At 52.9% G+C, this 13,537-nt stretch overlaps 1 protein-coding gene across 5 annotated transcripts in view; it reads left to right on the top strand.

The window, feature by feature from the left end:
• DGKD (diacylglycerol kinase delta) overlaps window positions 1-13,537 on the top strand; it is a 122,630-nt gene that overhangs the window by 105,121 nt on the left and 3,972 nt on the right. For all 5 annotated transcript variants that reach the window (XR_002772096.1, XM_023510328.1, XM_003784847.3 and 2 more), the window contains 12 exons: window positions 271-420; window positions 1,214-1,342; window positions 1,924-2,020; window positions 3,928-4,038; window positions 6,582-6,678; window positions 6,848-6,955; window positions 7,594-7,707; window positions 9,226-9,360; window positions 9,573-9,724; window positions 11,299-11,410; window positions 11,496-11,588; window positions 12,425-12,544. Coding sequence is in view for 4 of the 5 variants with exons in the window: in XM_023510328.1 (XP_023366096.1) it covers window positions 271-420; window positions 1,214-1,342; window positions 1,924-2,020; window positions 3,928-4,038; window positions 6,582-6,678; window positions 6,848-6,955; window positions 7,594-7,707; window positions 9,226-9,360; window positions 9,573-9,724; window positions 11,299-11,410; window positions 11,496-11,588; window positions 12,425-12,544 (1,418 nt within the window). In the remaining variant the exon portion in view is untranslated. The remainder of the gene's footprint in view (window positions 1-270; window positions 421-1,213; window positions 1,343-1,923; window positions 2,021-3,927; window positions 4,039-6,581; window positions 6,679-6,847; window positions 6,956-7,593; window positions 7,708-9,225; window positions 9,361-9,572; window positions 9,725-11,298; window positions 11,411-11,495; window positions 11,589-12,424; window positions 12,545-13,537) is intronic.

Raw genomic sequence — 13,537 nt, 5'->3', positions numbered from 1 at the left:
CCCTACACTACTACTGCCATTCCCCCCCCCCGCTGCTCCAGGCCCCTGTGCTTCCAGCCTCTCATCCTCCCTCTCCCAGCCTCTCAGCACAAGTGCCAGTGGCTGCCGTACTGACCATGTGTGGGGCCAGGGAGAAGGCTGGGTGGGGTGGGGCTTTGGGGTCTAAACCTTCAGTTAGTGGACATTTGACCCATAAGGGAAGGGGAGCCCAGGTTGACATACTTGCTGTGACACCCACATGTCTGTTGCCGACACTTTTTCCTTGCACAGCTGTCGATGAGCAGAATGCCCAGACCCAAGAGCAGGAGGGGTTCATGCTGGGTCTCTCTGAGTCGGAGGAGAAGACGGACAACAGGGTGTGCCCACCGCTGTCCCAGAGCGAGAGCTGTGGGGCTGCTAAAGGGAGGAGCCAGCGCAAAGGTACCGGCTTCGTCCATTTCCCCTCCGTGTTGCCATCAGGGTTTCGGGTTGGTGAGACTGAGCATGCAGGCCCCGGAAGTTTCTGGCATGCTCATAGTTGGTTTGGCACTCGGCCCTGTGGACTTGCAGCCTGTGGCTTGTCTCTGTGCATCACTGCTGTGCACGGGAGGTTTATCTGGTGGATGCCAGGAGAGCCAGTAGGACCTCCCACGGCTGGAGGGACCCTCCTCACTGAGCAGCGTTTGGGATCTTGCCCTGACTTTCTTCTCTCAGAACCTCTCCATGCCCTCATAACCAACAGGGATGGACCCTTGTCCCTGCTGGGGTCTGTTTGTGTGGCGGCCATTAGGAGGCAGCTGTTCAGAGTTAACGTGGTGACCATTAGATGGCTATTCCTCAGAGCTCTGCTGTGCATGGACCCTATATTCCATGGCCCAGACTGAGATTAGGGGTTCCCCTCCCGCCTGTGCCACTCCCTAGATGAGCCCAAGCCCTTAGCAGACTATGCGAGCCCTGGCCCCCTATCTGGGGGCCCCCCCTTACTGGGGGCTTTTTTTTTTTTGCAGTTTTTGGCCGGGGCTGGATCAAACCCTCCACCTCCGGCATATGGGGCCGGCGCCATACTCCTTTGAGCCACAGGTGCTGCCCCTGGGGGCTTTTTATCTTGAGCTTCCAATGGGCCAACCAGTGGTCTGCAGCCTACCTTTGCCCAGTCCTCCCTCTGCTCATACTGTGATGGGCCCCAGGGCTTCCCATGTCAGACAACCTCAGGTGTCCCGTTCTGTTCTTACAGTGTCTAAAGCCCCCTGTGAAAAGGTGATCAGCAAAGGAAGCCTGTCGCTGGGCAGCTCTGCCTCTCTCCCCCCCCAGTCGGGGAGCCGGGACGGCCTGCCTGCGCTGAACACCAAGATCCTCTACCCGAGTGAGTGTCCCCTCCCAACCGGAGGGCTGGCTAGGGCTCCCTAAATCAGTGGCTGGGCACTGATCACTTGGAGGCCACACTGGGAAGGATATTGAATTGGGCTTTGAAGAAGTAAGCTCCAGTAAGCTGATAGAATGGAAATGGAAAGGGTTGGGGTGAGCCGCTGTGGTGAGGGTGCTGCAGTGCTGCTCCAGCGCTGCCAGCAGGAGCACTGGAGGCCAGGAGAGTCAGGAGAGTCAGGGTTGGGGCATCTGATGTGTTCACGGCTCACGAATGAAGCCTCCTAAAGCTGTATGACCAGACTCTAAGACATCATTTGGTGGAGCGTCTCACATTTAATGAGAACTCACTTTATAATCTATTTTTAGGTATCTTCTAGTTGTTGGTTTCTACTGCGTAATGTTTTTGTGCCACAGACTTGGGTTGATGTGGGTGATTTTTTGACCTGAGACTATTGGCAAAACGTGGCCATGCTGGTAGATGGTTCTGGACATGTTTAAATGTGGTGATGTTCTGCAGACTGAGAATCCGCAGAGACGATGGATCTGACCGGCATCCCCTCCTGCTTGCATTTTCTGCAGGTGTTCGGGCTGGGATGTCTGGGTCCTTGCCAGGGGGCTCAGTCATCAGTCGCTTATTAATTAATGCCGATCCCTTTAATTCCGAACCAGAAAACCTGTGAGTATGAATGTTGACCAAATGGGCATAGTGTTGTAACATTGCTCAGGCCCAGACAAGGAGTTTCAGAGCCATCTGGAGACATCAGTGAGCAGTGGATCCTTCTCAAACTGGTGTTAGCTGAGGAGGCTTGGCTTAGGAGCGGGACTGGAAGCCACAGTGGCTGAGGAAGCCAGGTGCAGCACTTCCTACCCAGGGCCCCTTGGCAGGTGCATGTGTCCTCTGAATCTAAGTTACTTTCTGCTGCCTTCTGAGACTGTCACTGGGCTCAGACGTGCCTCCCAGAAGCCAGCTTCACACTGACTGTCCATAGTTACTCTCCCTGACCTCAACCGCCCTGCTAACGACTTTCCTCACAGCCTGCTTCTCCCTCGTGCCCTCCTTTCTCTTGCTTTCCTTGTAGTGTCACAGAAAGAGTCCTTAGCCTTCCTGATGCTGTTTTCCTCAGTAAGGCCAGGCCACAGTCTGCCTATGGACAGTGCCTCAGGGCCCTCCTGATCTAGGTGTTTCTTTGACTTCTTCATCTGAGATGCTGAACTTGCACATCTGGCTAAGCCTGTTGCCCTCTTTTCCTGGGGAGACAGCACCATGCTCTCTTGCCTTCCCCCTTGGTGGTGTGCCAGGGCTGTGCCGTGTGGGCCCCAGTACTGGGGCCATAGCAGCCAGGCCTCAAGCCTGTCACCAACTGCCAGGCAGCTGCTGGCCCTCTTCCCTTAGTCCGTGAGCCCAGTGTTTGTACCTCCTCCCCCTGTTCCTGTATCTTGTTTCTCTGGCTTGGCTCTCTTGATTCCCAGGACCCATAAATACTAGTCAGTCACATGGTCTTCAGCTTAGTAAATAGTTCTGTCCCAGAGCTTTGCTCTCGGCCAGCTATCAGGAAACACGTACATGTGGCGATTGGCTCTCAGGTCTGGCTGCCAGAGCGTAGTGAGCTAAAATGTATCAGAATCTGGGCCCAGGCAGCATTCTGGAGCCCTACCACCCTGCTGAGTGTCCGTGGGCACTTCTGGCATGTGGCTCCTGCTTGCTCCTCTCCTTCTTCTTGTGGGCCCTGGGGAGGAGGCTTAGCCCTGGGAAGAAAAGCCAGACTGCGACCGTCCTGACAGCGTACACCTGCGGAAGGGAAGCCTTTGTTGCCATGGGGTCAGGATGGACATTTTCAAATTATTTTCTTTTTAATTTGGTGACTGCCCTGATTGGATCTAGGGATGTTTGAGAAATATTTTGAGATCCAGAGTTCAAACTTGTGAGTTTATGAGCCATTAAATATATTGTCAGTTTTAACACTGCTGGTGGGGATATGAAATGGTGAACAGGCTGTAGCTGCTCTTCAGGTTCAACCTAGAATTTCCATGTGACCCAGCAGTTCTGACACTGGGTACAAAGACCCAAGAGAATTGAAGATACATGTCTGTGTTGGAACTTGTGTTCAAATGTTCATAAATAATAACCCAAAGTGAAACAACCCAAATGTCCATCAGCTGATAAATAATACAGTGGAATATTATTTGGCAATAAAAATGAGGTACTGACGTGCAATATCAAGCATGAATGGACTTTGAACACTGCATGGCCAAGCGAGGGAAAGGGTTAGCAGCTGCCAGGGGCTGGGGGTGGGGAGCTGATGGGTAAAGGGTAAAACTTTCTTTTAGGGGTAATGAAACATTAAACTTGTATTGTGATGGTTAAATGACTCTGTGTATACTGAGTTGTGTATTTTAAATTGGTAAATTATTTGATATGTGAATTATATCTTAGTAAATCTCTTATAAGGAAAAAAAGAAAACGATGTCAGTACTGTCCTAAAGAAGAGAAATACCGAGAGGCTGAGAGTCTGTGAGGTGAAACTGCTAATAAGCAGGGCTGCCTCGAGACTGTCGCGATTGATTGAAGGTTTACCTTTGCAGAGAGTGTTATACAGAGAAATGCGTCATGAACAACTATTTTGGCATTGGCCTGGATGCAAAGATTTCCCTGGACTTCAACAACAAGCGTGATGAACACCCAGAGAAGTGCAGGTGGGACACAGACTGCGAGTCTTCCTGGCTGCTTCCAGGCGGTAGGGGCCTGCTGGGGGCTGCGGGTAAAGAGCGTGCGGAATGCTCAGGTGGCAGGTGAAACAGCTCACACAGCCTGTTGTCAGAACAACAGGAGCAGAAGGCAGTCCAGGAAGCCAGCCTGGAAGAGGGTTCACCCCATGGGGCTGGCCAGGTTGTGACAAATTCTGCATGAGAAAACCAGTGATGGTGGTCATCAGAACGGGCTGCATCTCTTAATGAGAGTCCCGTCTGTGGTGCTGCGATGAAGGGGCAGGTGATCTGAGTGAGCTAAGAAGTTACAGTACCTGCTGTACAGATATGGGAAAGTCTGTGTGTGCATCAGCAGAAAGGGGGCTCTGCCCTGTCACATGGGCGGAGCCAGGTGGCTCTGAGGCTCCCTTAGGCAGGGCCAGAGCCTGCCTTTGAGGCCTGAGAGAAGTCACTTCTGCAGGAGGCGGTCCCACTGGGCTGCTCAGTCTCTTCCCAGGTAGAGGTGAAAATTCTCTCTTCTCAGTAGAAACCCAAGAAGTGGGGAATGAACATCTGCCCCACCCTAGAGTAGTAATCGGGAAGAGACTGTTCAGCTTGAACATTCTTAGGAGAACTTCGGAAGGGGAGCCGGCAGGAGGATGGCAGCGTCAGTGCAGGGAACACTCACTGGTGTAGCGTCAGATGTCCTTCTTGGAGTCCTCATCTGCTGGGTCAGGAGTGGCCTGAGCAGGCTGAACCCCAGGACCCTTTGGCGTCTGTCCTCTGTGGGTGTCACTGCCACCTTGATGAGGGACACACTGATACCTGAGGGGCTGCCTTTAGTGATTGCTCAGGTTATATGAGGTCTGAAGTTAAGTTCATGAACTCACTCTAGAAAAAGGGCTCCATTCCTCTTTGCTGAATATCACTGTGGTCACTGTCAAAGCACTGTCCTTGGGAGGTACACAAGCATGCCAGCCAGTCTGCCCTGCAGAGCAATTTTGGAACTCTTTCTCTGGAGTGACCACCAGAGCTTTCATCATGGGAGACCTGACAATTAAGTTCATGAACTTGCCACCATGTGCTTATGTTGGCAACACTGTACAAACAACTTGATAAGGTTTCATAACCTTGGTCTGTTAGTGTCTCACAGCCGTGTTTGTATCAGTGTGGGGCCGTGTCTTGCTGAGTGGAGTTCATTATTGTGTGTTTTTGTGTGCTGTATGACAACAGCTCTGATGGCCATTCTAGAAAAAGAGTTCCAAAATTGCTTAGAAGGTGAACTAGAAGCTGGCCTTGGTGCATGGCTTCTCAATTGAAGGTGACCATAGTGATACTCAGCATTGAGTTATGGAGCACTTTTCTAGAAAGAGTTCTTGAACTTAATTGTCAGAAACGGTACATAGTTGGAAATTTCCAGGAAAACAAAAGCTATGAACTCAAATACCTTTGAACTCTGGGGCTCTTCATTGAAGGAAAATGGCTCAGGGGGTCGTCAGGGTCACATTCCTGTAATACAGCATGTGATAGTGGAGTCAGATTATTTAAAAAGCCCTATTAGAAATAAGCCAGGTGTTGTGGCAGGTGCCTATAGTCCCACCTACTTGGGAGGCTGAGGCAGGATGATCGCTTAAGCCCAGGAGTTTGAGGTTGCTGTGAGCTGTGACACCACAGCATTCTAGTCTAGGTACCAGAGTGAGACTGTCTCCAAAAAAAAGTTCTTGTTAGTCCAAAATAATTGAGAACAGTATTAAAATAAAATATAATTTAGCAGAGTAAAATAAAAAGTGAAAGAATGGGGCAGGTATAGTACTTCTTAGAGTGCTGGAACCTTGGTTTAACCTTTCTTGAGTTTGTATTGATTTTTCTCTAGAAAAATCCCATTTCTGTGAATCTGTCCTAAGGAATAATTAGAAATATTGGTAAAGAGGTATGAGTACAAATGGCTTTCTGCCTCATAATTTACAGACCCCAAGGGTGTGTGCTCAGAGCCCAGTCACCAAGGCCTGAGCAGGGGGGGTTCTGGAAGAGACGTGCTGAGCTGTGAGGAGTGAATGGGGACCAGGGCATGTTGGCAGCATGGTGTGCAGTGAATGGGAGGCCGTGGGGCTGTGTGAACGAGCGAGTCCAGCTGGACTCCGCACCCGACTGGACTGAGGATGCACTCTAGAGTTTGTCATCAGGGTGTGTGGAGCATCTGGAGAGGTGTGGGAATCATGAAGATTATTTCTTCTTTATGCGTTTCTGTATTCCCAAATTTTCTACGGTAGACATAATTTTATAGCCAGAAAAAAATCAGGATGTATAAATTTTTTGTGAGGTTCTGTAACTTTTATTTGCTTTTCAGGATAGGGTTATTTTCTTGGCAAAATGTTGCCATTTAATAAAGCTTCCTGTTGGTAAATACATACATAGGTATATGCTTATCTGGGAGAACAACAATGTGTCCTGCTTACCTTCTGGTGTTACTGCTGTCAATATAATTGCTGGACTTAGCTCATTGGTGGTCCGATGTCTCCCTGGCCACTGCAAGGCTTTGCTTCTGTTTCCAGGAGTCGAACCAAGAACATGATGTGGTACGGTGTCCTCGGCACCAAGGAGCTGCTGCACAGAACCTACAAGAACCTGGAGCAGAAGGTCCTGCTGGAGGTGAGCGGGAGTCCCCGGGCACAGGTGTCAGCCGACCGTCAGGCCCATCTGTTCTCCTCCCTGTGTGGGAACCCGGCTCTGCCCAAGCCCGGCCTGCTCAGCCCGCTGTGGATGTTGTGAGGGGTGGCTGAGGCTGTGTGTTTCTTTCTTCTTCATTTCTGCTGCTCAGTGTGATGGACGACCGATCCCACTGCCCAGTCTTCAGGGAATTGCTGTCCTCAACATTCCCAGCTATGCTGGAGGGACCAACTTCTGGGGGGGCACTAAGGAAGATGATGTACGTATGGGCATGGGGGCCCAAGCCCAGGGAGGGGAGGAGCAGTAGGGTGGTCTGTCATGACTTGGGTAGATCAGATACCTCCTTCGGTTGGCACTGGGGTGCCAATGCCCTGGAAAGCAAGACAGGCCAGGGCTGCTTGCCCAGGGGCTCACTGTGTAGAGGGCCAGGCAAAGCGATCTTGACACAGAGGGGTGGTGTGACAGAGGGGAGCAGGGTGTGTCAGGGAAGGCTTCGGAAAGGCTGAGACCTGAAGGGTGACTTGAGCTGGCCTAGTCAGGCGGGCAGAGGGGAGAGGGAGACTGCTGCAGTGCATGTGAAGGCTCAGAGACAAGATGTGGTGGGGCGGGGTGTGGAGGAAGGGCCCCTGACTGCAGTGTGCAGTGCGTGAGTGCTCTGTGGGGGCTTGGATCCCACTGGGCTCTGTAAGCTGGGGGGAAGGGCGGAGTTTGGAATTTGTGCTAAAAGCTGTAAGGTGGTGTTGATAAGTTTTACCTAGGGGGCGGCTCCCCTCGTTACATAGCAGCAAACACGGTCAGCAGTGCACATGTGATGGGCCCAGGCCCCAACTGCTCTGTAGCCATAAGCTCATTTGGTCTTCATGACGACCTGTCCTGTTCTGACGCCGATCCTTTTAGACTTTTGCAGCTCCGTCATTCGATGACAAGATTTTGGAGGTGGTCGCTGTATTTGGCAGCATGCAGATGGCAGTCTCTCGAGTAATTAAGCTGCAGCATCATCGAATCGCCCAGGTAGTTAGTGGCCGTGGTCCTGGAGGGTCTGCCCCATGCTCACCTCTCTGTCAGTGAATATAGCCCAGCAGAGCAGTGCTTTCCTGGGCCCACACTCTCATCAGCCCTGCCACCTGGGGCTGAGCCTTTTCCCTGGGCTGTGTCTGACAGTTAAATAACTTTTTCTTTCTTTCTTTTTTTTGTAGAGACAGTCTTACTTTTTTTTTTTTTTTTGAGATAGAGCCTCAAGCTATTGCCCTGGGTAGAGTGTTGTGGCATCACAGCTCACAGCAACCTCTAACTCCTGGGCTTAAGTGATTCTCTTACCTCAGCCTCCTGAGTAGCTGGGAGTACAGGCACCCACCATAATGCCCAGCTATTTTTTTTTGGTTGTAGTTGTCGTTATTTGGCGGGCCTAGGCCAGATTTGAACCCGACAGGTCTGGTGTATGTGGCTGGAGCCTTAGCTGCTTGAGCTACAGGCACCACCCGACAGAGTCTCACTTTATCACTCTCAGTAGAGTGCTGTGGCGTCACAGCTCGCAGCAACTTCCAGCTCTTGGGCTTAAGTGATTCTTTTGCCTCAGCCTCCCAAGTAGCTGGGACTACAGGTGCTCGCTACAATGCCTGGCCATTTTTGTTGTTGTTTTGTTTTGTTGTTTAGCAGGCCCAGGCCGCCGAGCTACAGGCATTGAGCCCCCACGTAACTTTTCCAAACATGTATTCCAAGTGAGCCCTCTGGGCCTGGCCTTCCTCCACGGAGGCGTGATGCCCGGGAGCAGCAGGGCCAGGCTCTCCCCCATCTCTAGCTGTCTGGAGCAGGAGCTGGGGTGGGGCCCAGCTGGTGTCTATGGTAGGGGGAGGTTATTTTCTCCCTAGGGTCCTCACGCTGCTGAGGGGAGTTAGGGCAGGGGTGACCTATTGCTGTGGTGATGGGCTGGGTGGGGTTGTTGGTGGCTGGGAGACCTTAAGCACAGAGACTGAGGGTAGAGGAGGGTGCTGTGGACCCCAGCCTAGGACTGTCTAATCTCTTCCCCCTCTGCCCATTCTCAGCAGTAACTTGAAGTTGATGCTTTCATCTCCTTGGCAGCTGTTTTTGTTAAACAGAAAAAGGGCATCATCACCCATTGCTGGCTTGCCCTGTCTGGGAGGGTCTGCGTGTGGCCAGGCCCCAGTGGCTGGTGGTAGCAGGACCTCTTTCCCTGCTTCCCCCAACCCTGGGTTCTGATGCCATATTCCAGTGCCAGGGTCTCCTACGGTGATTGGCCCTTGGTGCTGGTCAGTGCTTGGTGGGGGACAGTGGGGACAGGACAGGGCAATAGACCTGAGGAGAGCACTCAGGCTCTGGGAGCAGCACGCTCTGGCGATGGTCTGACTGCAGGACAGTTGACTGCAGGCCACACATCGTTGTAGAGAGGGCTGGTCAGGGAGCTTCGAGAGTGGGAGTGCAGGCAGGAAGATCACAGTGGTGTTGGCAGCACTTGAAAGCCCCACGAGGTTTTGGCTCCATACATGAATAATTGTCATACTGCTTGCTCAGTGTCGCACGGTGAAGATCTCCATCCTGGGGGACGAGGGCGTACCTGTGCAGGTGGATGGAGAGGCCTGGATCCAGCCCCCAGGGTATATCCGGATTGTCCACAAGAACCGGGCACAGACACTGACCAGAGACAGGGTAAGCACAGCTGTCTTTGGTGCACTGGGGCAGATGCCGTTAACAGGGCAATCATTTCTAGGGCCAGCTCCTTCCCCCAGTATGAAAAGCAAAGTCTGGGTCTCCCCCTTTCCTGTTATCTTGTCGGTGCCCCCAGCTGCTGCCAGGTCACATGTACTCCCACCCTCTCCTGAGGGCTGCAGGAGGTCTAATTCTGTGCTCTTGTGTGCCAGGCATTTGAGAACACCCTAAAGTCCTGGGAAGATAAGCAGAAGTGTGAGCTGCCCCGCCCGACGTCCTTCTCTCTGCATCCGGAGATGCTGTCTGAGGAAGAGGCCACCCAGATGGACCAGTTTGGCCAGGCAGCTGGGGTCCTCATTCACAGGTGGGGTCTACCTCGTTCTGCTCCTCTTTGGACCTCCCGGTTTACCTGCTGGATCTGGGTCACCCGTGAGGGCTCAGCCTGTTCTGCTCGCCTTGGCGTTGACCCCTTTCCCCTCATGGCCTTTGGAGATTGCTCAGAGTTTACATAGATGGAAACCCAAAACTCAAAGTGGTTTTCAGAGCCACTCACAGACTTGAAAGCCTGCCCTGGACTCCTGAGGATAGTCCATGGTCGCAGCCATTCACCTTGCCTTCCCTGTGTCTGGGAGCAGGCTTGCAGTCTGCTCCCATGTGTATTTAGAAAAGGCACCCTCACTTTGAGAAAAGGCTCCTAGAGTCACTGTGTCCCTTGGGGAAGACAGTCGGTACTCTGTCTACTGTTTGTCCATGTGGCCACTGCTGCCCACTGACCTAGGACCCTCTCTGGCCATTGCCTGATTCTTCCAGTTGCATTTAGCCCTTCTGCTGCTGCTTGTGCTCTTCCCCCTGGACCTCACACTGGCTGGTGCTCCCAGCCTCCCCCTCCTGACTGCCCCCAGATTCTTTCCTCTTCTCCTGGCTGTGGGCGGGATGCCCTGGCTTCTGGGGTTGGTGTCTGGGTACTCTTCCCAGGTGGCCCTGTCTGGGTGGTGTGTGGAATTCTGGACCGCCCGTACCAACCTTCAGTTTCCGTCCTTTCTCAGCACTAGGCTCTTGTCCAGCAGGCCAGTCCCTCTCCTGATCACCCATGGTGTTTTTAGTTCAGTGTGTCGATACTGGCACCTTTGTTCTCTACCCTGGTAGTTGGTATCACCATTGCCCCCTGGCCAGAGCATTCATCCAAGTCCTTGGTATGTAATAGCCTTCTAGTAGCTTCTTGTCTTTGTTCCTGCCCTCCAAAGCCTGCCTGGAGGTACCTGTGCAATGGCATGGCTGTGTAGGAAGCTGTTGGTGGTGGCTCATTTCTCCTGGCTCAGGACCGGTGGCTCCTATGGCTTCTGCTTGCACCTCTCCCCATGCCCCCAGGCCACCTGCCGAGCTTCTCTGAGACCTGCCCTGACCTGTGCTCTCACCAGCTCACCCATGGCTGCAGCCTGGGCTGTGTGCCAGGCCCTGACTCTGCCATCAGTGTAACAGGATTACCTCGTCATAGGAGGGTCCTCTTATCTCCATGTGCAGAATGGTCTGGGGCAGGTTCCAGGGGGAGCTCGGGGCTTGTTGTGGCACTGTGTGGTCTATTATGGGCTCTCTGGACCTGTGCACAGCCTGCTGCAGGTCTGTAGGGGCCGCACGCTGTCCTCTGGTTGTGTTACAAGGTGTAGACCCCATTTTGTGCATTTTCCTCTCTGGAAAACTGGGATTTTAATATCATATTTCCTTCTGGAGCCCTCATTTGTCTGCTGAGGGTCAGGAAATAATCTGCAAGGTTGTCTTGTGCCAGTGACTGTGACAAAGTGGTCAGCATGGCCAGGCCACAGTCCCTATCACTCTGCCAGCCCTTGGCCTCAGCCCTCTAGGTGGTACCTGCTCTGTTTAGACGAGTGATGTCTTGGTCCCTCTACTGGGCCTCATACCTGCCGGTGTTGCTCTGTTTAGTATCCGGGAGATAGCTCAGTCCCACCGAGATGTGGAACAGGAACTCGCTCACGCCGTCAACGCCAGCTCCAAGTGCATGGACCGAGTGTACGGCAAGCCCAGAACCACAGAGGTACTTGGTCTTTCCAGTGCGGGCTCTTTCCTGGCTGATAGAGTTCTTGGCATTCCACAGAGCTGTGTGTTCTGGTTTCTCCTAGGGACTGAGCTGTAGCTTTGTCCTGGAAATGGTGAATAACTTCAGAGCTCTGCGTAGCGAGACAGAGCTGCTGCTGGCTGGAAAGATGGCCCTGGTAAGCTGATCCTAGAGCAGGCCCTTGGCTGCACAGGAAACAACTGTTGTCACCAGGTTGCCAGGCTCAGAGGCTGGCACATTTTGGTCTGGAATTCCCAGCTTTCAGGGAGGGCTCACAGGTCATCTGGTCTGACTGTGGGGCTCACTCCTACTGGCAGCATCCCTGCCAGCTGTCTGTAGCTTGTCAGAGGCTCTCAAAGCAGGAACATTTTTGTTCTGGATAAAAGATGTGTCCCCACCTCAGAACCTTCCCCTGCAGCCAAGAGCTGGCTGTATCCTCATACGTGCCCAGAGTCTTCCTCACCCAGCCCTGCAAATTGACCACATCAGCCCTGGGGGAACTGCAGTCACAGAAGCTGCAATGGGAGAGGCCTGAGAGATCGCCTAGCCAGCCTTCCTCTTTTAGGAAATGAGGACATGGAAGGGACTCGGTAAAGGTCCCCGAGCTCTAGAACCACCCCAAGTCCAGCATCTGTCCCAAACTCCTGCTGCTTCCTAGAGTCATACTTGTTGCCTCTGTTGCTTCTTGGCATTGCCCCATCAGTGCAGGTAAATGGCCCGTCCCCTTGCTGAGGGGCCCAGAGGGAACAGGAGGAGCTCAAGCATCCGCCCTGCTGATGTGCTTTCGTCATTAACATTCTCACCTGACACATTCAGGAAGGGAGTTTCTGGGTTTGGTACCCTATGACTTAGTTTCTACAAAGGTTTTGTAAGAACTTTCTGAGAGGAGCTCAGCCCTAGGGCAGGCCTCATGCCTGCCCAGGGCTTTCCTGGGCCTGGTACCTGCTGCTGATCAACAAGCCTTCCCTTCCCTCCCCTCCCTCCCTGGAGCAGCAGCTGGATCCCCCTCAGAAGGAGAGGCTTGGGAGCGCTCTCACCGAGATGGACCGACAGCTCCGGAAGCTGATGGACACCCCCTGGCTCTGCCAGCTCACAGAGCCGGGTGACGAGGAGGTATGTGGTGACGGGTTCAGTGCCTGTGTTCAGTGGGGCCTGTGCAGCTCAGGGACTGTGATGGTTATCAGTCTGGCAGCCTGCAGTATGCCTTCTCAAATCTTCTCCACTAAAAAGCCCTTCAAAGCAGGGAGAGACTTTGGCAGGTAGGAAGGAGTTGGGGGTTGGGTGGAGAGTGCCCTTTGATAACCAGGCATACTTTGCCTTTTTTCTGGTGTGGAAAGAACAGCAGGGCTGGCCGGGATGCAGGTAGAAGGGAGGTAAGCTCAGCCCTGCAGCCTGTCCCAGCATAGAGACGTACCAGTTGGATAAATGGCAGCTTCTTGGGAGTTTGCTGTGGACAGGACAGAGTTGGTGTGCTCTGCTCTCTGCATGTGCTTGGAGACCTTGACAGGGCCCCAGGCATGTCACACCCTGGGGTGTAGTCAAATCCTACAGCAGGGAAAATAGGCAGAAAGGCCCAGGGGAGGGCAGCATGTGGGTACTTGGTGGGCCTAGACTGCCTTGGGCTCCCCCTACCATCCCCACCATCCCCACCACCCCCACCAAGGGTGGAACAGAATGGGGTTGGGAGAAAAGTTCACTTTGGTCAGCACAGTCACAGAAGAGATGCAGCTGCTGGACACGACACAGGGGCAGCCCTGCCCAGCTTAGTTTGGGAGAACCTGTTGGCAGCAGCCGCTCCGCATGCTCCTCTCGGGATGATCAGACATTTGCATATCCTGCATGGGCAGCTGCTCAAAGGCCTTTCAGCCCCAGATAGAGGACAGGGCAGGCTTGTCAAGATCATTGGTTAAACGGTTAATTGTAAATGTGATAAAGATTTCATGCTAAGTGACTGTGGTAATAGTACATGAACTATTCCACAGATGCACAGTATCACAGCCCTGGAATTCCAGGTGACATTATCAGGGCTGGAGAAGTGGGTAGGAAGAAAGCACATTACCTCCCTCCCCTTAAGGGAGAAGAAGGTGAAAAACAACATTTTTTTTT

Source organism: Otolemur garnettii, unplaced genomic scaffold (assembly GCF_000181295.1).
Source record: "Otolemur garnettii isolate 467f Iridium unplaced genomic scaffold, OtoGar3 scaffold00013, whole genome shotgun sequence".
Classification (NCBI taxonomy): Eukaryota; Metazoa; Chordata; class Mammalia; order Primates; family Galagidae; genus Otolemur; species Otolemur garnettii.
Note: the sequence above shows the minus strand (reverse complement) of the source record. Positions and strands in the feature narration are given on the sequence as shown.